General features: G+C 44.1%; 1 protein-coding gene and 1 pseudogene across 1 annotated transcript; one reads left to right on the top strand and one right to left on the bottom strand.

The window, feature by feature from the left end:
* The first annotated feature begins 70 nt into the window (after positions 1–70).
* On the top strand, positions 71–5,318 carry LOC124045414 (annotated as a pseudogene).
* Positions 5,319–8,103: 2,785 nt separating this feature from the next.
* Positions 8,104–23,750, bottom strand: LOC124045544 (short transient receptor potential channel 4-associated protein-like). Its single transcript, XM_046364901.1, has 19 exons — positions 23,592–23,750; positions 22,942–23,070; positions 22,664–22,780; positions 22,506–22,563; positions 22,351–22,406; positions 21,940–22,068; positions 21,492–21,693; positions 20,484–20,672; positions 16,991–17,133; positions 16,460–16,588; positions 16,295–16,353; positions 16,058–16,159; positions 15,870–15,953; positions 15,688–15,778; positions 15,437–15,577; positions 15,181–15,292; positions 12,044–12,156; positions 11,621–11,827; positions 8,104–9,821 (listed from the first exon to the last, which is right to left on the bottom strand). Exons 1-19 carry the CDS (start codon positions 23,706–23,708, stop codon positions 9,684–9,686), a joined length of 2,316 nt encoding a protein of 771 aa, XP_046220857.1. The 5' UTR covers positions 23,709–23,750; the 3' UTR covers positions 8,104–9,683.
* Positions 23,751–26,436: the final 2,686 nt, after the last annotated feature.

The following is a 26,436-nucleotide window of genomic DNA, read 5'->3' as shown; positions in this document are numbered from 1 at the left end:
GAGTTGAGAGGGAAGTGGTTAAGACTTACAGTGATGTTTAGGTAACTCAGCTCATGAACATCACTTTAAGTCTGTGCTACCTCCACTCTTTCATGCCTCTGACTGAGGACGAGGATGAGGTAAGATTGACTCTTTCATGCCTCTGACTGAGGACGAGGATGAGGTAAGATTGACTCTTTCATGCCTCTGACTGAGGACGAGGATGAGGTAAGATTGACTCTTTCATGCCTCTGACTGAGGACGAGGATGAGGTAAGATTGACTCTTTCATGCCTCTGACTGAGGACGAGGATGAGGTAAGATTGACTCTTTCATGCCTCTGACTGAGGACGAGGATGAGGTAAGATTGACTCTTTCAGTCATCTTTGTCCCAGGAGGCATGGACCCATTCCAGGTCCTTCAGCAGTTGCGGTGTAACGGAGTACCGGAGGGAATTCCGTATCTGCAGGAAGGGCTTCCCCAACCGGATCCTCTATGCAGAGTTCAAACTACGACGGGCATAGTACCTCTGTAACACATACAGTATACATGTAAAACTTTAAAAATCACAGAGACACAAACGCGTGTACCATTTTATTATCAAAATGGCAATAATGTGAAGAGTCAAGGACTTACTTATGTGTTCCCTGGTGTGTGTGCTATCCTGGTGTGTGTGCTATCCTGTGCAGGTACAGTATCCTGAACCCCATGGCTATCCCTGAGGAATCCCTTGTGGAAAGCAGGAAGGCTGTTGAGAAGCTGCTGAGATCACTGGACACATGGACCACACCCAGTACAAGTTTGGAATGAATCACCAAGGTGGGTACTGTATGACTGGTACTGATGCACCTGAGTGAGTTTGAAGCTGGATTCTTGTGTTTTGAGATCTCATCTCCAGTTGTGTCTGGTGTTGGGGCTGAAGCTTAAAGCATATGGCCACTCGTCATCGGTTGACGTTATGTTTGGGACAGACTTACTTGTCAGTATGTGTCTCAGAGCATTTCATATTATTCTGTACTTGGATCCAGGACAATCCATTTAGTATGATATGTTACATTTCGTAAGGTATGTATTCATTTGTGTCCATCACCCATTTCGTATGATATGTTACGAATTACAATTCATATTATGTGTAACGGATTTGAAAAACGTACAGTATGTTTTGACTATCGCAAAATGTACGATATGTTACTAATTCTATCTAGGTGGGGAAATAATGAAACATATATGCCTGATTGATCGGGGATAATGTGTGTATTAGTAGAGCTAGAATGCTTTGTCCTATGGCTTTCCACCCTTACATGTCCCTGTCATGTGTCCAATGAACTGGACAGTCAACGGGTGGGCGTGGTCTAGATCCCTCCCACCCCTCTTCGTTCTAAATTAGATCGGTGTGTGTGCCCTGCTTACCAAATATGGCCTGGCGGGCGCAGGCCATTGTCTCATTCGCTTTACAATAGTGGGTGCTGGGAGACGGCAAGCATGCTGGCCGAGGGAAGTAAATCAATAGTGAATCACTGGCAAGGCAGGAGACACACTGTGGGTCAGGTAGAGGGTATTTTATTACGTGAAACTCCAGCCCTCTGTGAAACCAGAGGACTTAATCCCTTATTACCTGGCCAGTTATTCCAGCTATGTGGAGGCTCTGAACTCCAGGCTCCATGGACAAAGGGGGCCAGGGAGAATGGGTTGTTATTAATATGGGGCTGGAGGACATGACAGGTGCTGCTCTTTAAGGGCCATGTGTCAACCGCTCCTGTTTTTCTAAGCGCCAGTTAGCGCCCGGAGGTTATAACAGGCTATTTCAACCAGGACCACACACACACACACACACACACACACACACACACACACACACAATGTAAAGCAAGCAAGTGCTGACACACTCATACTTCACGCAAGCCATGTGCATACCGACAAACTTGGGGCAGTAGCAAATACACACACCAGCAAAACACACACACATTTTGCATAGAAAACACTACTAAAAACCTTTTGGGTTGGGCCTGAAAACTCATACAGAGCGTCCCAGTGAAACCGCTTCACGTGTGATCTTTATTTCTCCTCCAACATCTTGCGTCTCTCCAGACTCATGAGTTTGCCCTGGCGCATGGCGAGGAGCTCAGACAGCCTCTCATGGAGCGGCAGGTAGCCTAGTGGTTAGAGCGTTGGGACAGTAACCAGCAGGTAGCCTAGTGGTTAGAGCGTTGGGACAGTAACCAGCAGGTAGCCTAGTGGTTAGAGCGTTGGGACAGTAACCAGCAGGTAGCCTAGTGGTTAGAGCGTTGGGACAGTAACCAGCAGGTAGCCTAGTGGTTAGAGCGTTGGGACAGTAACCAGCAGGTAGCCTAGTGGGACAGTAACCAGCAGGTAGCCTAGTGGTTAAGCGTTGGGACAGTAACCAGCAGGTAGCCTAGTGGTTAGAGCGTTGGGACAGTAACCAGCAGGTAGCCTAGTGGTTAAAGCGTTGGGACAGTAACCAGCAGGTAGCCTAGTGGTTAGAGCGTTGGGACAGTAACCAGCAGGTAGCCTAGTGGTTAAAGCGTTGGGACAGTAACCAGCAGGTAGCCTAGTGGTTAGAGCGTTGGGACAGTAACCAGCAGGTAGCCTAGTGGTTAGAGCGTTGGGACAGTAACCAGCAGGTAGCCTAGTGGTTAAAGCGTTGGGACAGTAACCAGCAGGTAGCCTAGTGGTTAGAGCGTTGGGACAGTAACGGAAAGGTTGCTGGATCGAATCCCAGAGCTGACAAGGTAAAAAGCTTTCGTTCTACCCCTGAACAAGGCAGATAACCTACTGTTGCCCAGTAGAACATCATTGTAAATAAGAATTTGTTCTTCGCCTAGTTAAATACAAAAAAATGTCCCCCAATAGCTCTGCCCAGGAGGACACCCAACCTGATTTCAGAGCATTTAGTATTATTCTGTATGGAAATCCAAGTCACTCCATTTAATATATATATATTATGTTCGGTATGGTTACATAAAATAAATGGTTAATTAAGGCAAAAACATGAACATCAGTCCCAAATATCATTCCTTTTTAAACGCAGACCTTTAGTGCACAAAAAACATTCTCCTCTTCTCACCCATGAAGAGACAAATCCAGTAAAACATCTTGGCGTTTACAGTGAAGAACTGGCCCTGCTTTTCTTCAAGCTCAGGCCTCTCCTGAGGAGCACCACGGCAGAGAAGGAGCTGGCCACACAAGGAGTTTGCCACGTTGAAGGATGTGTTTGACAAGTCTGAGGCAAAGCACAAGGGGCTGCATGAGAGACAGGTGGCCCTGATCAAGGAGAATAATGACCTGGCCCTACAGCTGCAGGCAGTGAGTGTTTACAGATAACGTCAAGATATTACACTGTCCAACAGGATACCAGCAAGATAAGGATCAATGAGATAAAGTGAACATGTAGCAATATGATCAGACAAGATAAATGTAGACCTAATCAGAATAGACCAGAAACGATTAGGCCATAAATCAAGATAAGAGATGCTAAGAAGATGTACTAAACAGGAAGTCTCTCTGTGTGACCCCTGACCCCCAGGAGCAGGACAACCTGATGGCTGCAGGTTGTGACCTGCTGATCAAGGCCAAGGTCATAGAGCTGAAGGAAAGACTTGAGGATGAGGAGATGAACGCCAGACTGAACACCAGCCTGAACCACAAGCTGGAGGACGTGTGTGCAGAGCTGAATAAAGACAGATCTGGAGATCACCATGGCCAAGGTGGAGAAGGAGAGACATGCCACAGAGAACAAGGTGAGCAGGGCGGGATTAGTCTGGGTAACAGTCTGTTTAACTACTGTTCTACTCCTTGCAATGCTAAACATTTTTGGCCAATCACATGGAGTGGAATCAAATTTTTATTTATATAGCCCTTCTTACATCAGCTGATATATCAAAGTTCTGTACAGAAACCCTGCTTAAAACCCCAAACAGCAAGCAATGCAAGTGTAGAAGCACAGTGGCTAGGAAAAACTCCCTAAAAAGGCCAAAACCTAGGAAGAAACCTAGAGAGGAACCAGGCTATGAGGGGTGGCCAGTCCTCTTCTGGCTGTGCCGGGTGGAGATTATAACAGAACATGGCCAAGATGTTCAAATGTTCATAAATGACCAGCATGATCAAATCATAATAATAATCACAGTAGTTGTCGAGGGTGCAACAAGTCAGCACCTCAGGAGTAAATGTAAGTTGGCTTTTCATAGCCAATCATTGAGTATCTCTACCACTCCTGCTGTCTCTAGAAAGTTGAAAACAGCAGGTCTGGGACAGGTAGCACAGCCAGGTGGACTGAGGACAGCAAGGAGTCATCAGGCCAGGTAGTCCTGAGGCATGGTCCTAGGTCGAAAAAGAAAGAAAGAAAATTAGAGAGAGCATACTTAAATTCACACAGGACAAGACAGGTGAAATACTCCAGATATAACAGACTGACCCTAGCCCCCTGACAAAAACTACTACAGCATAAATACTGGAGGCTGAGACAGGAGGGGTCAGGAGACACTGTGGCCCCATCCGATGATATTCAGCCACAAGAGAATTAGTGAGATTGGGCCCTGATGTTGGGCCATTAGGCCTGGCTCACAGGCGGCGTTCCAATTCATCCCAAAGGTGTTTGATGGGGGTTGAGGTGAGGGCTCTGTGCAGGCCAGTCAAGTTCTTACACACCGATCTCAACAAATAATTTCTGTATGAATCTCGCTTTGTGCATAGGGGCATTGTCATGCTGAAACAGGAAAGGGCCTTCCCCAAACTGTTGCCATAAAGTTGGAAGCACAGAATTGTCTACAATGTCATTGTATGCTGTAGCGTTACGATTTCCCTTCACTGGAACTAAAGGGCCTGGCCCGAACCATGAAAAACAACCCCAGAACATTATTCATCCTCCGCCAAACTTTACAGTTGACACTATACAGTCGGGCAGGTAGTTTTCTCCTGGCATCTGTGAAACCCAGATTCGTCCATCAGACTGTCAGATGGTGACCGTGATTCATCACTCCAGAGAAAGCGTTTCCGCTGCTCCAGAGTCCAATGACTGCAAACTTTCATATTTATACCACATTGTTTGTTCCCCCTTTCTGTCCTCAGGTGAAGAACCGGATGGAGGAGATGGGTGTTCTGGGCGAGTCCATAATAAGCCTGACCAAGGAGAAGATGGCCCTGCAGGAGGCCCACCGGCAGCCCGAGTCCATCTTGTGTCTGACCAAGGAGAAGGCGGCCCTGCAGGAGGCCTACCAGCAGGCCCTGACTAACCTGCTGGTCGGGGAGGATAAGGTCAATATGCTGAGCAAGGCCAAGGTCAAGCTGGAGCAGCAAGTGGACAATGTTAGTAAAGAGACATGAAAAACACACTTCACCACATACAGTAGCCTAACTAGCTCCTTAATTAAACGCATAGTGTCTGTCAATCATTAAAATGAAGGGTCACACGGCACAGCATGACTTTAAGTTAACTGACCTCGAGAAGCTAACCAAACTCACCTTTCTCTGCTTCTCGCTCTGTGTAGCAGAGTATAATTGTAGGCTAGTGGAACCGGAGGCTATGGTACCAAGATCTCCTTCAGCCAGAACACTGAACAAATAGCTGTAGGAGAACAAGGTCAGAGGTCACACTTAGGTTAACTAAGTGGTCACCCGTATACAGTGCTTTCGGAAAGTATTCAAAACCCCTTTCAACATTTTGTTAAGTTACAGCCCTATTCCAAAATGTATTAAATTGTTTCCCACCCCCTTATCAATATACACACAATACCCCATTACGACAAAGCAAAAACAGGTTTAGAATGTTTTGCTAATTTATTAAAAATATAAAACTGATATGTCACATTTACATAAGTATCCAGACCCTTAACTCAGTTCTTTGTTGAAGCACCTTTGGCAGTGATTACAGCATCACGTTTTCTGGGGTTTGACGCTACAAGCTTGGCACACCTGTATTTGGGGAGTTTCTCCCATTCTTCTCTGCAGATCCTCTCAAGCTCTGTCGGGTTGGATGGGGAGCTTCGCTGCATGGCTATTTTCAGGTCTCTCCAGAGATGTTCGATCAGGTTCAAGTCCTGGCTCTGGCTTGGCCACTCAAGGACATTCAGAGAGTTGTCCGGAAGCCACTCCTGCATCATCTTGGCTGTGTGCTTAGGGTCGTTGTCCTGTTGTAAGGTGAACCTTCAACCTAGTCTAAGGTCCTGAGCGCTCTGGAGCATGTTTTCCTGCCACTGAAAAACATCCCAAAAGCATGATGCTGCCACCACCATGCTTCACCGTAGGGATGGTGCCAGGTTTCCCCCAGATGTGACACTTGCCATTTAGGCCAAAGAGTTCAATCTTGGTTTCATCAGACCAGAGAATTTTGTTTCTCATGGTCTCAGAGTCTTTAGGTGCCTTTTCTCAAACTCCAAGTGGGCTGTCATGTGCCTTTTACTGAGGAGTGGCTTCTGTCTGGCCACTCTATCATAAAGGCCTGATTGGTGGAGTGCTGCAGAGATGGTTGTCCTTCTGGAAGGGTCACCCATCTCCACAGGAACTCTGGAGCTCTGTCAGATTTACCATCAGGTTCTTGGTTCCTTACCAAGGCCCTTCTCCCGATTGCTCAGTTTTCCCGGGCGGCCAGCTCTATGAAGAGCCTTGGTGGTTCCTAACTTCTTCCATTTATGAATGATGGAGGCCACTGTGTTCTTGAGGACCTTCAATGCTGCATACATGTTTTGGTACCCTTCCCCAGATCTATGCCTCAACACAATCCTGCCTCAGCGCTCTACAGACAACTCCTTCAACCTCATGGCTTGGTTTTTACTCTGACATGTTCTGTCAACTGAGGGACGTTTATTATAGACAGGTGTGCGCCTGTCCAATCAATTAAATTTACCACAGGTGGACTCCAATCAAGTTGTAGAAACATCTCAAGGATGATCAATGGAAACAGGATGCACCTGAGCTCAATTTCGAGGCTCATAGCAAAGGGTCTGAATACTTAGGCAAATAAGGTATCTTTTTTTGTTATAAATTTGCTAAATTGTATTAAAACCCGTTTTCGCTTTGTCATTGTGGGGGTATTGTGTGTATATTGATAAGGAAAATTCGTTTTCTTGTCAATTTTAGAATACAGCTGTAACGTAACGAAATGTAGAACAAGTCAAGTGGTCTGAATATCTTCCGAATACACCGTATATCCAGCATTTTTGTCAAAATTGCTCAGTAAATTTGGTTCGGGTTCATTGATAGACAGCGATATTTAAATCTTGTTTTAAGCGAATTTAAGTCAGGACTGAGACTAAACCAATCAACACCTCTTGGAAACATAAACATGTGTGTAATTGTCCCACAGAAATATAAAACCTATCCCAGGGTTAGGTTAAGACTGAGGTGGGCTTCGCTCCTTTCATATTTATTTTCATCCTAATTCCCCAGTCCCTGCCGATGACAAGCACACCCATAACATGATGCTGACACCATAATACTTGAACATACTAAAAGGATCAACAACATTGCATTCACTTCATATTACTGGCCTGTATGACAAAGTGTAAAGAAAGAAGCCTGTGTTAAAAAAAAAACATTTTGTTTGCAACAAGGTTGTTAAAACCTGCAAATAAATGAACTTTTTGGCCTGAAATAAAAACGACAGTAGGGGATCAAGTTCAATACAACAGAGTGAGCTGCAGCATCATGTTATGGGTATGCTTGTCATCGGCAGGGACTGGGGAGTTTGTTAGGCTCTAAAGAAATATGAAACTAGCAAAGCCCAGGTAAAATGTAACAGGACAACCCATCCGTCTTCTGAAATGTCTTTCCAAGACGTGTGGAGTGTTATTGAGTGGTCTTAAATGTAAATGGTCTAGTCTCAGGCCTGACTTAAGTCTGCTTGCAGAATGAAGTGGAGGCCTGCTAGTACTCCTTGATTAAACTCTTTGTGCTTTCAGATGACTGCAATGGGTGTTAAGTATTTGACATGCGTGTTCAAATAGCAATGATTTGTGATAAGACTAACACATTTACACAAACCAACGCCATGTTAAAAGATTAAATACTTAAATAGCCTTTGACAGGACTGTCCATTGTCAACAATAGATTGTACTTTACATCCATGTGTTGTAGTGAATTAAAGCACTTAAATAAAAAGACAAATCCAAAGTGGTGTTCTATTATTTATCTCATTCGCTTGACAAAGTGAAGTTACAGATACTTACCTGTGTATTAGATGAACACACACATACTCGCACTCACTTTCTGAGAAGAGCTCAGACATAAGCCCAGTGTCACATACAGATACACATTCTGAAACAGGGAGTCTCGTATCCTCGTGCCATAAGTTAAGCATCTTTCCTAACGTTGTTTTAGGATGGCCAGTCAGGTGTCCTCTGTGTTGTCGGACACAAGACATTCATGCTTCTGGCGAGTCCATGTCCCAGAGCCTTGTATCGACCTTGTCCTTCGCCTAAATACTTTATAATTTACATGGATCATTTCTTTAAATATAGAGTCCCTTTTTAGACCACCAAAATAAAACAATTGCTTGTCCCTTAAATATCAATGTTTTGGTCCCACTTGTATTAAATGTCGCTAAAACATTTCGCCATGGTAATTAGATACCGTTAGATACAGAGTAATGTTCTTTTCCGTGTTGGTGTACTTGACTGTTGACTGCACAACAAAATGTATTTAACATGCTTTATATCTGCAAACAAATTCAAAGTGGATTGTGTTAAAACACCTCCCTATTACACTAGCATCCAAACAGGTATACCAGTTGTAAGTACTAACCGTGTATATGTGCCCACTATATCTGCCAGTGTATATGTGCCACTATATCTGCCAGTGTATATGTACCCACTATATCTGCCAGTGTAATTACCATGGAAATGCAGGGTTTTGGTATCACTCAATATGAAGTTGGACCGGCGTTTGTTTTGCCAGAGGGTAGGAAGGTTTCCACTAGTTATCACAAACACAAAGACTACATGGGCTATAACGTAATTAATATAAACAAAAACGAGCATTTTAGTCCTAATTTAAGATTAGACATAAGGTTAGCAGTGTGGTTAAAGTTAGGTTTGAAATTCCATTTTAAGAATAGAAATGATAGAAATAGGCAGGGGGTTATGACTTTGTGGCTGTGGTAACTAGTGACAACCGGGTACGAGAAATCTCCCTTCTGTTAGTGAAAGGCTGCTGATTGGCTGACTGTTTTCCCCCACAGATTAAACAGAATGGAAACTCCAGCATGTGACACACCCCAACACAGCTATGCACCAGATGAGGCTGGTGGGAGGAGCTATAGGAGGACAGGCTCATTGTAATGTCTGGAATGGAATAAATGGACCAGTATCAAACACAAACATACGGAAACCACGTTTAACCCAATCCATTTATTCCATTCCAGCCACTACAATGAGCTCGTCCTCCTATAACTCCTCTCCCCAGCCTCCACTGCTAGACACACACACACACACACGCATCCACTCCTACAGCCAATACTCACACACCCACTAAAGCATATCCACACACACACACAAATGCAAAAATACATACACATGCCCAAAACTGTGCACACAGTCATTCTGTACACCGATGGATCCCTGAATAACAGCTATGTGAAGAAGAGAGCTCTCAGATCTGTTCAGTCTTCAGGTGATTGAGACATTGCCTCTCCTCTTTTCTCTCTTCTTTCCATCCACCCCATCTTTCCCTTTTCCAGAGACAGCTTCCCAGGGACTAAACTTCCAGAAAGTCTCTTCCCAGATCCATGTAGGCCTCGTCGATGTAGCTGGCTATGGCACATAGTGAAGTCCGGTCTGAGTCCAACAGAACCGACACGGTCTCCTTCCAATAGGTGAAGAGGATACAGGAGCTCTGTTGCAGATTGGAGAGAGAGAGAATGGAACGAGGGGAGAGAGACACAATGGTACGGGGGAGAGAGAGAGACAATGGTACGAGGGGAGAGAAAGACAATGGTACGAGGGGAGAGAGAGACACAATGGTACGGGGGGAGAGAGAGAGAATGGTAGGAAAGAGAGAGAGAGACAATGGTACGAGGGGAGAGAGAGAGAGAATGGAACGGGGGGAGAGAGACACAATGGTACGGGGGAGAGAGAGAGAGAATGGAACGGGGGAGAGAGAGAGACAATGGTACGAGGGGAGAGAGAGACAATGGTACGAGGGGAGAGAGAGACACAATGGTACGGGGGAGAGAGAGACAATGGTACGAGGGGAGAGAGAGACACAATGGTACGGGGGAGAGAGAGAGAGACAATGGTACGAGGGGAGAGAAAGACAATGGTACGAGGGGAGAGAGAGACAATGGTACGAGGGGAGAGAGAGAGAGAGACAATGGTACGAGGGGAGAGAGAGAGAGAGACAATGGTACGAGGGGAGAGAAAGACAATGGTACGAGGGGAGAGAGAGACAATGGTACGAGGGGAGAGAGAGAGAGAGACAATGGTACGAGGGGAGAGAGAGAGAGAGACAATGGTACGAGGGGAGAGAGAGAGAGAGACAATGGTACGAGGGGAGAGAGAGAGACAATGGTACGAGGGGAGAGAGAGAGAGAGACAATGGTACGAGGGGAGAGAGAATGGTACGGTGGGAGAGAGAGAGACAATGGTACGAGGGGAGAGAAAGAGACAATGGTACGAGGGGAGAGAGAGACAATGGTACGAGGGGAGAGAGAGAGACAATGGTACGAGGGGAGAGAGAGAGACAATGGTACGAGGGGAGAGAGAGAGAGAGACAATGGTACGAGGGGAGAGAGAGAGAGACAATGGTACGAGGGGAGAGACAATGGTACGGGGGAGAGAGAGAGAGACAATGGTACGAGGGGAGAGAGAATGGTACGAGGGGAGAGAGAGAAATGGTACGAGGGGAGAGAGAGAGAGAGACAATGGTACGTACGGGGAGAGAGAGAGAGACAATGGTACGGGGGAGAGAGAGACAATGAGACAATGGTACGAGGGGAGAGAGAGACAATGGTACAAGGGGAGAGAGAGAGACAATGGTACGAGGGGAGAGAGAGAGACAATGGTACGAGGGGAGAGAGAGAGACAATGGTACGAGGGGAGAGAGAGAGACAATGGTACGAGGGGAGAGAGAGAGACAATGGTACGGGGGGAGAGAGCGAGACAATGGTACGAGGGGAGAGAGAGACAATGGTACGAGGGGAGAGAGAGAGAGACAATGGTACGGGGGGAGAGAGGGAGACAATGGTAAGGGGGGAGAGAGAGAGACAATGTACGAGGGGAGAGAGAGAGAATGGTACGAGGGGAGAGAGAGAGAATGGTACGAGGGGAGAGAGAATGGTACGGTGGGAGAGAGAATGGTACGGTGGGAGAGAGAGAGAGAGAGTCAATGGTACGAGGGGAGAGAGAGAGAGACAATGGTACGAAGTACGATATCTAGTCAGTTGTACAACTGAATGCATTCAACAGAAATGTGTTTCCTCATTTAACCCAAAGAGAGAAATACAACAGTAAGTCAGTCAACCACAATAGAACATGGTTTAGTTTACAGGTAACCTAATACAGAATACCACCATAGAGTAGGCAGCATTCAAGGAACAACGGTCGGTGTGTGTGTGTGTGTGTGTGTGTGTGTGTGTGTGTGTGTGTGTGTGTGTGTGTGTGTGTGTGTGTGAGCGCATTGGGGAGGACACTCACGTTCTCCAGACAGGTGCTGTCCTTGTCCTTGTTGAGGTAGTGGCGCTGCCAAAAGCACAGCAGGTTGTGGAAGTTGTTGAGCAGGCAGCCGGGGTATTTCTCTGTGTACTCCTTCTCTCTCAGGGCGTTGAGGTAGAAGGACAGCTTACCCCGTCTCCTGGCCAGCATCAATACCACCAGGCTGGTGTTCAGACAGCTCACATTCTCCTAACATTGGTAGGGTCCAGCCACCATCAAACAGAAGGGAAAGGATCACAGTCTGTTAACATGTAGATGATCCAGACAAGTGTATGTCTCAATATGAGAAACAAGAAATAGAGGAATGTAAAGTCTACGATCGCTAGAAAGAGGATGCAATGCCATGACAGTCATTAGCATTACTGTACACCCGACAACAGACGATGGGATAGTGGGGTTCCTTGCCTGTGTGAGCGTCTGCACGTTGATGATGTTGACGAGCCTGAAGAGGATGGTTAGTCTATTCTCCACGCGTACCATGTAGGACAACAGACTGCACTCTGACAGCACCTCCACAACTACAGGGCAGACACAGACAAAGAGAGACAGAGACACACAAACAGAGAGAGAGACAGACAGCGAGACAGACAGCGACAAACAGCGAGACAGACAGAGACAGACAGCGAAACAGACAGACAGAGACATGGAGGAGTCAGAGGTGGATTTCTACAAACACCAAGAGTAGACATAACCCACTGGTTGAATCAATGTTGTTTCCATGTCACTTCAACCTAAAAAAAATGTATATGACATTGAATCAACATGGGGAAACTGGTCTTATTTTTAACCATCTTTGAACCTAAAGCCAATGACATGGTGTCATGTTTTGTTGAACTCACATTAGTTGACAACTCAACTAAATGTAAATCAAAACTGGACGTTGAACTGATGTCTGTTTCCAGTGGGAATATTTCACTACTTCAAAGCCTCCTGATGCTTCAAGTGGGCTTACTTTCATTTGACCTTTTATTTTACCAGGCTGGTCAAATAAAGAACAGATTCATATTGACAATGACTGCCTGGTTCATTCTTAAAAGTCAATGCTGTTGTGGGGGTTCTAAAGCTGATACATGGAATTGTTTTAAGGTGGTCATTCTATGGATCATTTAGCTATTGGATTTAGAATTATTTAATAAAATGTGCATTTTGGCCGTTAGAAACGCATTGAATAACACATTCATAAGATGACAACAACAAAAAAGTCCAAAAATAAGGTTTTGACATCTGTCCTATATCTAGGAGATAAGCTCAGGATATTATATCCTAAGCATTTTTATTTTAAGCTAAAAAAATTGCTAACATTACTAAACCCATTTTCCCTTTGTCATTATGGGGTATTGTGTGTAGATTGCTGAGGATATATTTTTAATCCATTTTAGAATAAGGCTGTAACGTAACAACGTGGAAAATATATATAACATATTCCACATTTTGTTATGTTACAGCGTTATTCTAAAATGGATTTTAAAAATATTTATACCCAAAAAACTAAAAAAGGAAATACATTATTTACATAAGTATTCACACCCTTTGCTATGAGACTCGAAAAGGAGCTCAGGTGCATCCTGTTTCCATTGATCATCCTTGAGATGTTTCTACAACTTGCTGTCCACCTGTGGTAAATTCAATTGATTGGACATGATTTGGAAAGACACACACCTGTCTATATAAGGTCCCACAGTTGACAGTGCAAGTCAGAGCAAAAACCAAGCCATGAGGTGGAAGGAATTGTCCGTAGAGCTCTGAGACAGGGTTGTGTCGAGGCACAGATCTGGGGAAGGGTAGCAAAATATTTCTGCAGCATTGAAGGTCCCCAAGAACACAATGGAAGAAGTTTGGAACCACCAAGACTCTTCCTAGAGCTGGTTGCCCAGCCAAACTGAGCAATCGGGGGAGAAGGGCCTTAGTCAGTGAGGTGTGGAAATGGGAGAACCTTCCAGAAGAACAACCATCTTTGGAGCACTCTACCAATCAGGCCTTTATAGTAAGTGGCCAGAGGGGAAGCCACTCCTCCGTGAAATGGCACATGAGCAATCTATAAGTACCTAGGTGTCTGGCTAGACTGCAAACTCTCCTTCCAGACCCACATCAAACATCTCCAATCGAAAATCAAATCAAGAGTCGGCTTTCTATTCCGCAACAAAGCCTCCTTCACTCACGCTGCCAAGCTTACCCTAGTAAAACTGACTATCCTACCGATCCTCGACTTCGGCGATGTCATCTACAAAATGGCTTCCAACACTCTACTCAGCAAACTGGATGCAGTCTATCACAGTGCCATCCGTTTTGTCACTAAAGCACCTTATACCACCCACCACTGCGACTTGTATGCTCTAGTCGGCTGGCCCTCACTACATATTCGTCGCCAGACCCACTGGCTCCAGGTCATCTACAAGTCCATGCTAGGTAAAGCTCCGCCTTATCTCAGTTCACTGGTCACGATGGCAACACCCATCCGTAGCACGCGCTCCAGCAGGTGTATCTCACTGATCATCCCTAAAGCCAACACATCATTTGGCCGCCTTTCGTTCCAGTACTCTGCTGCCTGTGACTGGAACGAATTGCAAAAATCGCTGAAGTTGGAGACTTTTATCTCCCTCACCAACTTCAAACATCAGCTATCCGAGCAGCTAACCGATCGCTGCAGCTGTACATAGTCTATAGGAAAATAGCCCACCCATTTTCACCTACCTCATTCCCATACTGTTTTTTATACTGTTTTTATTTATTTATTTTCCTGCTCTTTTGCACACCAATATCTCTACCTGTACATGACCATCTGATCATTTATCACTCCAGTGTTAATCTGCAAAACTGTATTATTCGCCTACCTCCTCATGCCTTTTGCACACATTGTATATAGACTGCCCATTTTTTTCTACTGTGTTATTGACTTGTTAATTGTTTATTCCATGTGTAACTCTGTGTTGTCTGTTCACACTGCTATGCTTTATCTTGGCCAGGTCGCAGTTGCAAATGAGAACTTGTTCTCAACTAGCCTACCTGGTTAAATAAAGGTGAAATAAAAAATAAAAAAAATAAAATGACAGCCCGCTTGGTGTTTGCCAAAAGTCACCAAAGATTCTCTGGTCTGATGAAACCAAGATTGAACTATTTGGTCAGAATGTCAAGCATCACATCTGGAGGAAACCTGGCACCTTCCCTATGGTGTGTGTGTGTGTATAATTATTTTACACATATTTAACTTTTTTATTTTTTTAGGTTGCCACTAAACGACCTTCATACTTCCATCAATGTTTTTAAACTGGTTACCTTCAGACAAGTCCTGGATCATAGAGCAAAACAGAGAACACCATAGTGTTTGAGTTAGTTTGTAACCCAAACGGTTCGGACGCTACAAACAGAAGTTGGTACATTGATGGTACAGACTTCAGATGAATCCAGACACTGGTGGGCGCCGTAGAGCAAAACGGAGACCACCACTTAGATTGACGCACCGGTGTGTCAGTCGACTCTTGAGGACGAACACGTTTCCACAGCCACAAACGTGTTCACCGCTGGGCCCAAGACTATGGACCTACCTCTCACATCGTCAGTCTGGCTCTCGAAGCGGTCCAGGGACAGGATGATACAGCGCACCAGCATGTTGGAGTCCACCAGAGAGCTGTTGATCTGCGTCATGAACGTCTGGAACTAACACAGGAAGCAGAAATTAAACCAAACATGTAATTAAAAGGAAGTGATGTCTAGGGTTAAGCTAGAAAGTGGACTGCACTCCCTTTCCACCGGTCTGACCCTCATTCTTTTGAAGTGCCTCTCCCCTGGGCAGTGTCCTACCTTCTCCTCGGTGTTGACATATTTGTTGAACCTCTTGAAGGAGTCGATGTTGAACTTCATGAGTTCCCCCAGCAGGTCAAAGTAACTCTGCAGCACATCCCTGGACTTACAGCCGCTGTCTATGATGCAGAACAGGATGTGCTGGAAGGACAGAGAGGACAGGGATTTAATAGGAGGTTTTAAATGAAGACTTGAAGGCGGTTGTATCATAGGTGTGTGTGGCTTCGCTGGCTTGGCAACAGCCTCCGTACCTCCAGCAGGCCTCTCTTGAGCAAGAACACCTGGTCAGCGTAGGAGGTGGATCCTCTTAGGAAGCTCTCCACCGCCCTCGCCTGCCAGAACCTACAGACAGACAGGGGTTTAACCCTCGTCTTCCTCTTTCTATACTTGATGACATTTCCCTAATTAACTCCTGGAGTCAACACACACTCACCTGAATGAGGATTCGGCCGGTTCTTTCTTCATGACTGAAAGTAGCCGTGTCAGGAGGCCCTTTTTACCATCACAGATTAGATTTCTATATATATAGAGAGAAAATATCCAACGCAATGGAGGATTTGTCAAATTCAGAAACACAAAATGTCGTCCATCCCTGTACCCCTGCCTAACTAACAGCCCAACCTGTCCGTGTTGACGAGAGCCTCCACCTCAGGGATGTTGGCCTTCAGAGAGATGGCACTGAGCTCATTCAGCTCCTGGGCGTTCAAGAGGAGATACTTGTTCCTGAGAGGGAGGAGGAAAGAACAGACATGATCCAAATGACAGTCACTGAACATGATGGTACCAAACTCAGTATCAAACCATATGTCTAATTCCACAGAAATACAGTTTAAATCATACTGTCTGTACTAAACTCACTCATGATGGTCGCTGAAGCTCTGGAGTAGTCGTAGAAAATGGATTTTAAAGGAGATCTCCTGTGTGAGTGAGATCGAGAGAGGATGAACCAGTGAGGGCTGCAATAGAGGTGCTTAGTGTTACAGTGCCATTGAGCTCATTCCCAGAGCAGAGAGGTCATCTTACCGGGCTGCAGTCACAGTTCTGGTTCTGGCCGTGGAGGACGTGGGTGGACGTCTGCTTTCTCCAGATCAGCTTGTCAAACAGGTTGTTGAGACCTGGAATCAGTTTGAACTCTGCAAGCATTCTGTGAACCTGTTTACAAGGCACCATATCTTTACATTCTATAAAGCCCAGACCGTATAACACAGGTATGACCAGACAGGTTATTTTTATTGGTCTAATTCCATTAGTGACCACTTCATAATAGCAATACGTCATCCCAGGGGTTTGTGGTATATGGCCAATATACCACAGCTAAATGCTGTATCCAGGCACTCCCCGTTGCATCCTGCATAAGAACAGCCCTTAGCTGTGGTATATTGGCCATACATCACCCCCCCCAGGACTTACTGCCTAACTTTACATCAGCAGATTTCACAAAGAACTTAACAGACAACCAACCTAAAACCACAAAAGGCAAAGAATGCAGAGGCACAGTGGAAAGACTTTACAATCTCAGTTACTGATTGAAGCAAGTCCAGCTATCTGTCTCACCTGGTTCCTCTGGCGGCCTATGAGGAGCACACAGAGCACATAGAGAACCTCCACCTTGTACATGATCTCATGGACGATCTTCATGGACTGGGGCAGACTGTGCCTGAGAGGACTGGTGACCAGAGAGCTCTCGTCTGGCGACTCTGAGAAAGAAACACATTAAGATTCAGGGATGATAAGTGGTGAGGGACTCAAAGGTGACAAAATTTCAGTTAAATCCAAGAAAAGTTGTAAGATGCCTATTTTCCGAGTCATCACAATAACAATATTTTGACTAACAATGTGACACACCAATAATTAAAAAATGTAACAGAACAACCAGACCACCATCATGGCTAAATCACACTTTAAAACTGATGGGAGATGAGCAGAAAGAACAGATGAGTAGGATAATGGCTGGTTAGGGGATGATGCTGTCTGTCCACAGCTGAGTAGGATAATGGCTGGTTAGGGGATGATGCTGTCTGTCCACAGCTGAGTAGGATAATGGCTGGTTAGGGGATGCTGTCTGTCCACAGCTGAGTAGGATAATGGCTGGTTAGGGGACGATGCTGTCTGTCCACAGCTGAGTAGGATAATGGCTGGTTAGGGGATGATGCTGTCTGTCCACAGCTGAGTAGGATAATGGCTGGTTAGGGGATGATGCTGTCTGTCCACAGCTGAGTAGGATAATGCCTGGTTAGGGGATGATGCTGTCTGTCCACAGCTGAGTAGGATAATGCCTGGTTAGGGGACGATGCTGTCTGTCCACAGCTGAGTAGGATAATGCCTGGTTAGGGGATGATGCTGTCTGTCCACAGCTGAGTAGGATAATGGCTAGTTAGGGGACGATGCTGTCTGTCCACAGCTGAGTAGGATAATGCCTGGTTAGGGGATGTGGCTGGCTGCTCAAACCCAAAACTCATTCTGATATGACAGCTGACATCACTCTGAACTCTGATGAGCTATTTGTATAACGCGTAGGGATGCATTCTGTTACATTTATCTCTTATTCTTATCCGTATTTTTGGAAACTGCATTTTTGGTTAGGGGCTCCTAAGTAAGCATTTCACTATAATGTCTACACCTGTTGTATTCAGCATTTCACTGTAAGGTCTACTACACCTGTTGTATTAGGTGCATGTGACTAATACAATTTGATTTGGATTTGTGCTCAGTCATTCATTTCGATATGAGAAACATATCAAATCAAATGTTATTTGTCACATGCGCCGAATACAACAGGTGTAGTAGACCTTACAGTGTACTGCTGAATACAACAGGTGTAGTAGACCTGACAGTGTCCTGCTGAATACAACAAGTGTAGTAGACCTTACAGTGTACTGCTGAATACAACAGGTGTAGTAGACCTAGACCTCAGTCTGAATACAACAGGTGTAGTAGACCTTATTTGTACTGCTGAATACAACAGGTGTAGTAGACCTTACAGTGTACTGCTGAATACAACAGGTGTAGTAGACCTTACAGTGTCCTGCTGAATACAACAGGTGTAGTAGACCTTACAGTGTCCTGCTGAATACAACAGGTGTAGTAGACCTTACAGTGTACTGCTGAATACAACAGGTGTAGTAGACCTTACAGTGTACTGCTGAATACAACAGGTGTAGTAGACCTTACAGTGTACTGCTGAATACAACAGGTGTAGTAGACCTTACAGTGTACTGCTGAATACAACAGGTGTAGTAGACCTTACAGTGTCCTGCTGAATACAACAAGTGTAGTAGACCTTACAGTGTCCTGCTGAATACAACAGGTGTAGTAGACCTTACAGTGTACTGCTGAATACAACAGGTGTAGTAGACCTTACAGTGTACTGCTGAATAAAACAGGTGTAGTAGACCTTACAGTGTACTGCTGAATACAACAGGTGTAGTAGACCTTACAGTGTACTGCTGAATACAACAGGTGTAGTAGACCTTACAGTGAAATGCTGAATACAACAGGTGTAGTAGACCTTACAGTGTACTGCTGAATACAACAGGTGTAGTAGACCTTACAGTGTACTACTGAATACAACAGGTATAGTAGATCTTACAGTGAAATGCTGAATACAACAGGTGTAGTAGACCTTACAGTGTACTGCTGAATACAACAGGTGTAGTAGACCTTACAGTGTACTGCTGAATACAACAGGTGTAGTAGACCTTACAGTGTACTGCTGAATAAAACAGGTGTAGTAGACCTTACAGTGTACTGCTGAATACAACAGGTGTAGTAGACCTTACAGTGTACTGCTGAATACAACAGGTGTAGTAGACCTTACAGTGAAATGCTGAATACAACAGGTGTAGTAGACCTTACAGTGTACTGCTGAATACAACAGGTGTAGTAGACCTACAGTGTACTACTGAATACAACAGGTATAGTAGATCTTACAGTGAAATGCTGAATACAACAGGTGTAGTAGACCTTACAGTGTACTGCTGAATACAACAGGTGTAGTAGACCTTACAGTGTACTGCTGAATACAACAGGTGTAGTAGACCTTACAGTGTACTGCTGAATACAACAGGTGTAGTAGACCTTACAGTGTCCTGCTGAATACAACAGGTGTAGTAGACCTTACAGTGTCCTGCTGAATACAACAGGTGTAGTAGACCTTACAGTGTACTGCTGAATACAACAGGTGTAGTAGACCTTACAGTGAAATCTTTACTTACAAGCCCCTAACCAACAATGTAGTTCAATAAATAGAGTTAAGAAAATATTTACTAAAAAAACTAAATAAATAAAAAGACAATAAAATAACAATAACGAGGCTATATACAGGGGTGCCGGTACCGAGTCAATGTGTGGGGGTACAGGTTAGTTGAGGTAATTTGTACATGTAGGTAGGGGTGAAGTAACTATGGATAGATAATAAACAGAGAGTAGCAGCAGTGTAAAAACAAAGGTAAATAGTCTGGTGGCCACTTGATTAATTGTTCAGCAGTCTTATGGCTTGGGAGTAGAAGCTGTTAAGTAGTCTTTTGGTCCTAGACGTGGGGCTCCGATAATGCTTGCCGTGCGGTAGCAGAAAGAAGAGTTTATGACACCATTATTTAGTGATCACACAGGGAGAAGATCTGCTTGCTCATTTCTTTTATAGCCCAATGGGTGATACACTCTGCACTTTGTCAGATTTAAAAAATAAATAAATAATATATATATATTTTTGTTAACAGATCTACACATTCATTTTGAAATCAAAATGGCCAAAAGTGACGAGTTCACATCCCTAAAGATTATGACATCACACGTGACTGTAAAGTGGGTCACATTCTGAACCGTATTACTGACGTAAGAAAACAGTGAACAGCGGTCCGTGGTGTGTGGGAACGTGTGGGCGTGTGGGCACGTGGACGTGGAGTGTGGCGTGTGGGCACGTGGAGTGTGGCGTGTGGGCACGTGGAGTGTGGCGTGTGGGCACGTGGAGCGTGGCGTGTGGGCACGTGGAGCGTGGCGTGTGGGCATGTGTGTGAGGGAGAGTGCATGTATTATCTACTGGTCTGACCTGTGCTGCTCTGCTCGGCGTCCTCTGTGGCCATCTGCATAAGAGTGTCCAGCACCAGGGCGTTGTCCAGCAAGGTGTACCAGTCCTGAAGCTCCAGCAGCAGGCTGGATGCCCCCGAGGCCTCAGACACCTTCCTGGTAGCCAGCTTACACAGCCGCTCAATGAAGCCCGGGATGTTCAGGAGGGCCACTGATGCACACAGGTGTTCAATCAAAAAGAAATCCCATGAATGACTGAAACTTAGCTCGCGTGCCACATCGTGATTTACAAACTCAACGGAGGGAATCACAGCTTGTTTTTTTAGGACTGATTTGTTTGTCAAAACAAAGGGCAGGTATTTGAAACTATATATGTTCATCTAGTTGTGTACGTTCAAGTGTGATCTTCGGTGTTTCTTTAAGACAAAATAATCATTCCCCCCCAAAAAAGTGACTGAGAACTTTAACCCCTGCGCACAGAGAGAGAACAGGTTATTTCATTATCAATTGACTGTTTCCCATTAAAGTGGCAATCAGCAGTCAAAACAATAAGAAAGTGTCTCTGTTTCACTAAAAAGCTGCAACATGGGGCTGGAGAAATGCAACCACTCTAAAATTCATAAACAGAGCTATGGATGCAAGGACTGACCATCCAAGATATCAAAATTATACTTAGTTTACAAACATCGGAGTAAAACAATCTTATATTTTGGGTTCTGATAAGGTACGACAGTTGAACTAAGCTTATGAGGCATTTAAGTTATATTCTGAAATAATCAAAAGGTATAGATCATTAACCATATAGTCCAAAAATGGATGTAACTCCTACAGATTGCCCCTTTAACTGAGTCCTAAGGAAACATTGAGGAGTACAAAGCCATCATTTTTTAAACTCATTCATCGCTGAGCAATAGAGGGACAGGTCATTTGAAATGATTTTCTTCATTAAATGCTAGTCATATGAAGCATCATTATATGTGACAACACCTTCAATTCTCTCTCCCTGGTCTGATGGTGAGAGCTGTCTTACCCTGGTTGACTTCAGAGTGGGAAGGGCAGAGGTTGGTCTTCTGCTGGGCGTTTTTAGCCAGCAGTGTGTGCTTGTCATCGTTGCCCAGGTCCGGCTCAGTGATGGTGACTGACAGGATGCGGCAGAAGTTGGCCAGCTGCTGCTGGTTGAAGCTCTGGACCAGACTGGGCAGGTTGGGGATGCCTTCCAGCTGGATCATCTCCTGGAGCATAAAGATGGAAAAGGTACAAGTTATTAGGGTCATTTCACTTCAAACTGGCAAAGGAAAAATTATTCTGGAATGCTTCTTATCTGTTTCTAACTACAGAAACCATTTAATCTAAAATGGTGGGTGTCATGGCTTGCTGAAATGGCATGGAACAACTAATGTTTTCGTGAATCTTTTGGCCATGACCAGTGGTAACTGCAAATATGTAAGGACTGACATAGTGATAGTATGCATCCTTACCTTCCTGACCCCAAGAATGTCCTCAATCAATGTGGCAGTTTGCAAAAATGTCTTCTTGTTTGACATGAGCGTAAACAAAAACATGACAAAGTCATCTCGTGATGCCAGACTTTTAGTGACTCCTTCCATCTGAAAGTGAGGGAAAGCTCATGATTAACCTTCCCCGACTAAAAGAAAGGAAAGAGGGCGGACGCCATCCTCTGTCAGACAGTGTTAGAGGAAAACTCAACCCAAAAACAATATTTTGGTATTTGTTTCATTAGTCCATTGTTGACATAGTCCCAAAATGTTTTGCATGTCAGCAATCAAGTTATGTAACTTTCATATGATGCAGCATTTGGCATCATACGGGGAGGTTTTCTGTATTTCTTACATGCATTCAAACACTTTATCGAAGGCATTGATACTTACACATATACAACAATTGTACAGAACACTTAAACAATCCTTGACGAGGTCATCACTCACTGTAATGAGAACATATGTTAGAATATATATTGAAGGCGTAAAAAAAATTGGTTCCTCACATTTGCAAAACTATGACAAAGGAATGTAATATGGTTTACTTTTCGGGAAATTGGTCTGCGTGGTCAGGGTGGGTCTCATCAGAATCTCCACTAGTAACTGAGGACAAAGGAGAAATTAAAACCCTGACATAGCAAATATGGTCACTGACAAGACCGTCGGCTCTATATGCCTTTGTTCCAACATGTTGGAGACTCACATCAACGCCGCCAAAGAGGTCAAAGGTGTATGTGTTGGGAGAGGTGGACTCCTGTGCTGTTCTCCTCTCCTCTGTCACAAACGACATTGCCTCCATGGAGAGAAAAGATGCCACTTCCTACCACACCATAGAGAGAACACAAACACGTCATGAACAACATCTGTCAGCTCAGCAACAATCACCATCACAGCTACCACGAGGAAAACAAACCTGAAACAGTCGCCTGTAAAGAGGGGCATTACAACGCCAACGAGGTCAGGGAAGAGTAATTATTGCACCTTGATAATGGAGTGGATCTGGGAGAGGTCACTGTTGAGGTGACTGCTGTCATACAGTCTCTGCAGCATCACTGGAATCCCATGCCACTTGGCCTGATGGTCCCTCTCTTGAAGTAGGGCCTCAGACATCTGAGGACAAGGAGGGAACACCATAGGAACAAGAAAATGTCAAGGATAGGGAAATGCAGTACATAAGTGATCCCCCTCTGAGTGTATATTAAACAGACAAGATATACACACACACACGAGTCATTGCCCTAATTTGAGGGGCTATACCAGTTGATGTTTAAAATGTGATAGCTGTAGCCTGGAGGGGTTGCTGTGACAACTTTTCCAGTGATCAGCAAGGAAGCTAGCGGACATGGTGATGGAAGTTTATTTTACTTCATTCACCATGGAGTGGAGTTTAGTCCGCTACAAGGAAGCCATCCATCTTAGTGAAGTAGATAACGTAATAGTTAGCATATTAACTTTTTAGCTAGCTAATAAAAAAACTACCTACATACACTTCCACTACATTAGCTAGCCGTTTGCACAGCGCTCCGTTCCGCGTAGACGTAGCTAGCTATCAACCTAGCTAGCTAGGTTTTCTCCGTCCCAAACCCTTACAATTTCAGCTTTTAGAAAGGATTTATAAATGTGTATTTTACCTCTGTGCCTCGACTAAGTCCCCCGCCACTAATTTGTCCATGTCTGATCCTTGTAAGTATGTTTTTATTACTATTTCTTCGGGTCCGAGAGGGCCCGAGTCGCTCTGTTGTCGCCATACTTCCTCTTTCGCTTGTCTAAACAGGAAGTTACGGACCGTCGACCGCAGAGTTCTTACAGACCACCTAATGGTGCGCTATAGCAACTACAATTATTGTCTAACTAGAAATCGTAATTATTCAAGAAAATTTTTGTGGGTGGCGTATTTTTATGGTAGGTGGAAGAAGTTTAAACTTTTTAAATCGCTAGAGTCTAGTGTTGAAAAATGGAGACTAATGTAGTAGTACAAGTACTGGTATTATTCGTTGTAGTGGAATAGTTACAGTGGAAGTAATAGTGAATGCAGTGGTAGTGAAATAGCCAAATGACTGTAGCCCAGTGGTAGTTTAGTAGTGGTAGCAGCTAGTTATTGCAATATTTATTGTTATAAATAAGTACACCTATAGTGAAGTAATAATTTGGGTTAGTTTATGATGTGTGGTTAGTGAGTGTGAGTGTTATACTGGGTTATTTTAGTGAGCTGTGTGAGTGGCCTAAACTCAAACAAAGGCATTGAGTGCGAGACCTGCATGTTATTTATTTTAGAACACATGTAATGTTTTGAAAGACAATGACCCACCGAAGAAGGGCAGTGAACACTTTGTTTGCGTTTTATCCCTGGCTACATATTCTCACAATACACATGTTTCACTGCTTTGCGCATCCTTCCTCTTTGCCCACTACTATGAAGGCCTACCCTGGCCAACCCCTAACCTGGATGGCCCTGGGCCAATTGTGCACCTCCCTATGGTACTCCTAATCATGGCTTGTTGTGATACAGCCTGGAATCGAACCAGGGTCTGTAGTGATGCCTCTAGCACTGAGATGTGGACTTGCTTCAACATTAACAACATGTAGCTACATTATTGAACACACATTTTTCAATCCCCAACTTGTAGTAAAAAGTAAGCAGAAGATTGGTAGAATATATTATTTAATGTAACTGGACAAAAGCTATTTCAAACACTGAAGTGTTTTTGCATGTTAACCCATTTTATCAATAGTAGTGGTAAACATAGCGAGCATATCAACATTAGCAGGCTAGATACATTTTTTAAAATGTTAGTAATTTAATATGTGCTCTTAATCCAGAGCAATTTACAGTTGAGCACATTTTATACCTTTTCCCCGTACTGGTCCCGGAGGGAATCGAACCTATAACACTGGCATTGCAAGCACCAAGTGCTACCAACTGAACCATTTGGGACAAATCCATTTTGTCACAATACCAGAAATGCTGACAATTGTCATGTTAATTATTCTAATCAAAGGAGAGACTTTTAGATTTCTTCAAAACCATCAAACTTTATTAATAATGACTGCAGTAATGGAGCGTTAACGGTCACGCTGTTGTAGAGTTACCATCACTCATTCAAATATCTTTATGTACATATTCTTCATCCCTTTACGCTTGTGTGTATAAGGTAGTTGTTGTGAATTGTTAGGTTAGATTACTCGTTGGTTATTACTGCATTGTCAGAACTAGAAGCACAAGCATTTCGCTACATCTGCTAACCATGTGTATGTGACAAATAAAATTTGATTTGTAACAGAGAAAAGAGCCAGGTGCTAATCCTAAAGCACCAAAGAAGGCTTCATCCTCAACCACCAGAATCAGGCAACAAATAAGCCGATAACCACCTGGTTATCTTAAAGCCCACCGGCAAGCCCACCGGGGCTGGATCAACTGTACCTTCCAGCTATCAACCATCCCGTCCAAGCCAAGGACCGGAAACGGGAAACTGCTTTAGAACAGGGGAGTGGTCTACGGGAAGAAACAATGGAAGAGGTACAGTAGAAGTCGGAAGTTTACATACATATATATATGCCATTTAGCAGACGCTTTTATCCAAAGCGACTTACAGTCATGTGTGCATACATTCTACGTATGGGTGGTCCCGGGGAACCCACTTCCCTGGCGTTACAAGCGCCATGCTCTACCAACTGAGCTACAGAAGAACCACATCTTAGCCAAGTACATTTAAACTCAGTTTTTCACTATTCTTGACATTTAATCCTAGTAAAAATTCCCTGTCCTAGGTCAGTTAGGATCACCACTTTATTTTAAGAATGTGAAATGTCAGAATAACAGTAGAGAGAATGATTTATTTAAGCTTGTATTTCTTTCATCCCATTCCCACTGGGTTAGAAGTTTACATACAATTCGTATTTTGTAGCATTGCCTTTAAAATGTTTAACTTGGGTCAAACGTTACGGGTAGTCTTCCACAAGTTATTTGTTTCTGGCCATTTTGAGCCTGTAATCGAACCCACAAATGCTGATGCTCCAGATACTCAACTAGTCTAAAGAAGGCCAGTTTTATTGCTTCTTTAATCAGAACAACAGTTTTCAGCTGTGCTAACATAACTGCAACACGGTTTTCTAATGATCAATTAGCCTTTTAAAATGATAAACTTGGATTAGCTAGTGTAACGGATGTGAAACGGCTAGCTTAGTTAGTGGTGTGCGCTAAATAGCGAGGTCCGGCGCGCTATCGACTGTGCCGCTAAAGCACTAATTCGCTTGACTTTGATATGTCATGTAACTATTTAGTCTTTGCTTGCCATTGAAAGGTCCAGGTATGTAGAAAGGTATATTCTTGCCGGCTTGCCTACATGTCTTTTCAACTTTACGGAGACGACCCTACCAAATAAAGTAGCCTATGGCGATATCAGAACCTACTTATTTTTTATTGACGTTTTTATTTTGATACGTTCATTTCTGTACTATACTCTTCCTATTTGATTC

The sequence above is a fragment of the Oncorhynchus gorbuscha genome, linkage group LG10 (assembly GCF_021184085.1).
Source record: "Oncorhynchus gorbuscha isolate QuinsamMale2020 ecotype Even-year linkage group LG10, OgorEven_v1.0, whole genome shotgun sequence".
In the NCBI taxonomy this organism is placed as follows: Eukaryota; Metazoa; Chordata; class Actinopteri; order Salmoniformes; family Salmonidae; genus Oncorhynchus; species Oncorhynchus gorbuscha.
This window is presented reverse-complemented; position numbering and strand designations above follow the sequence as displayed.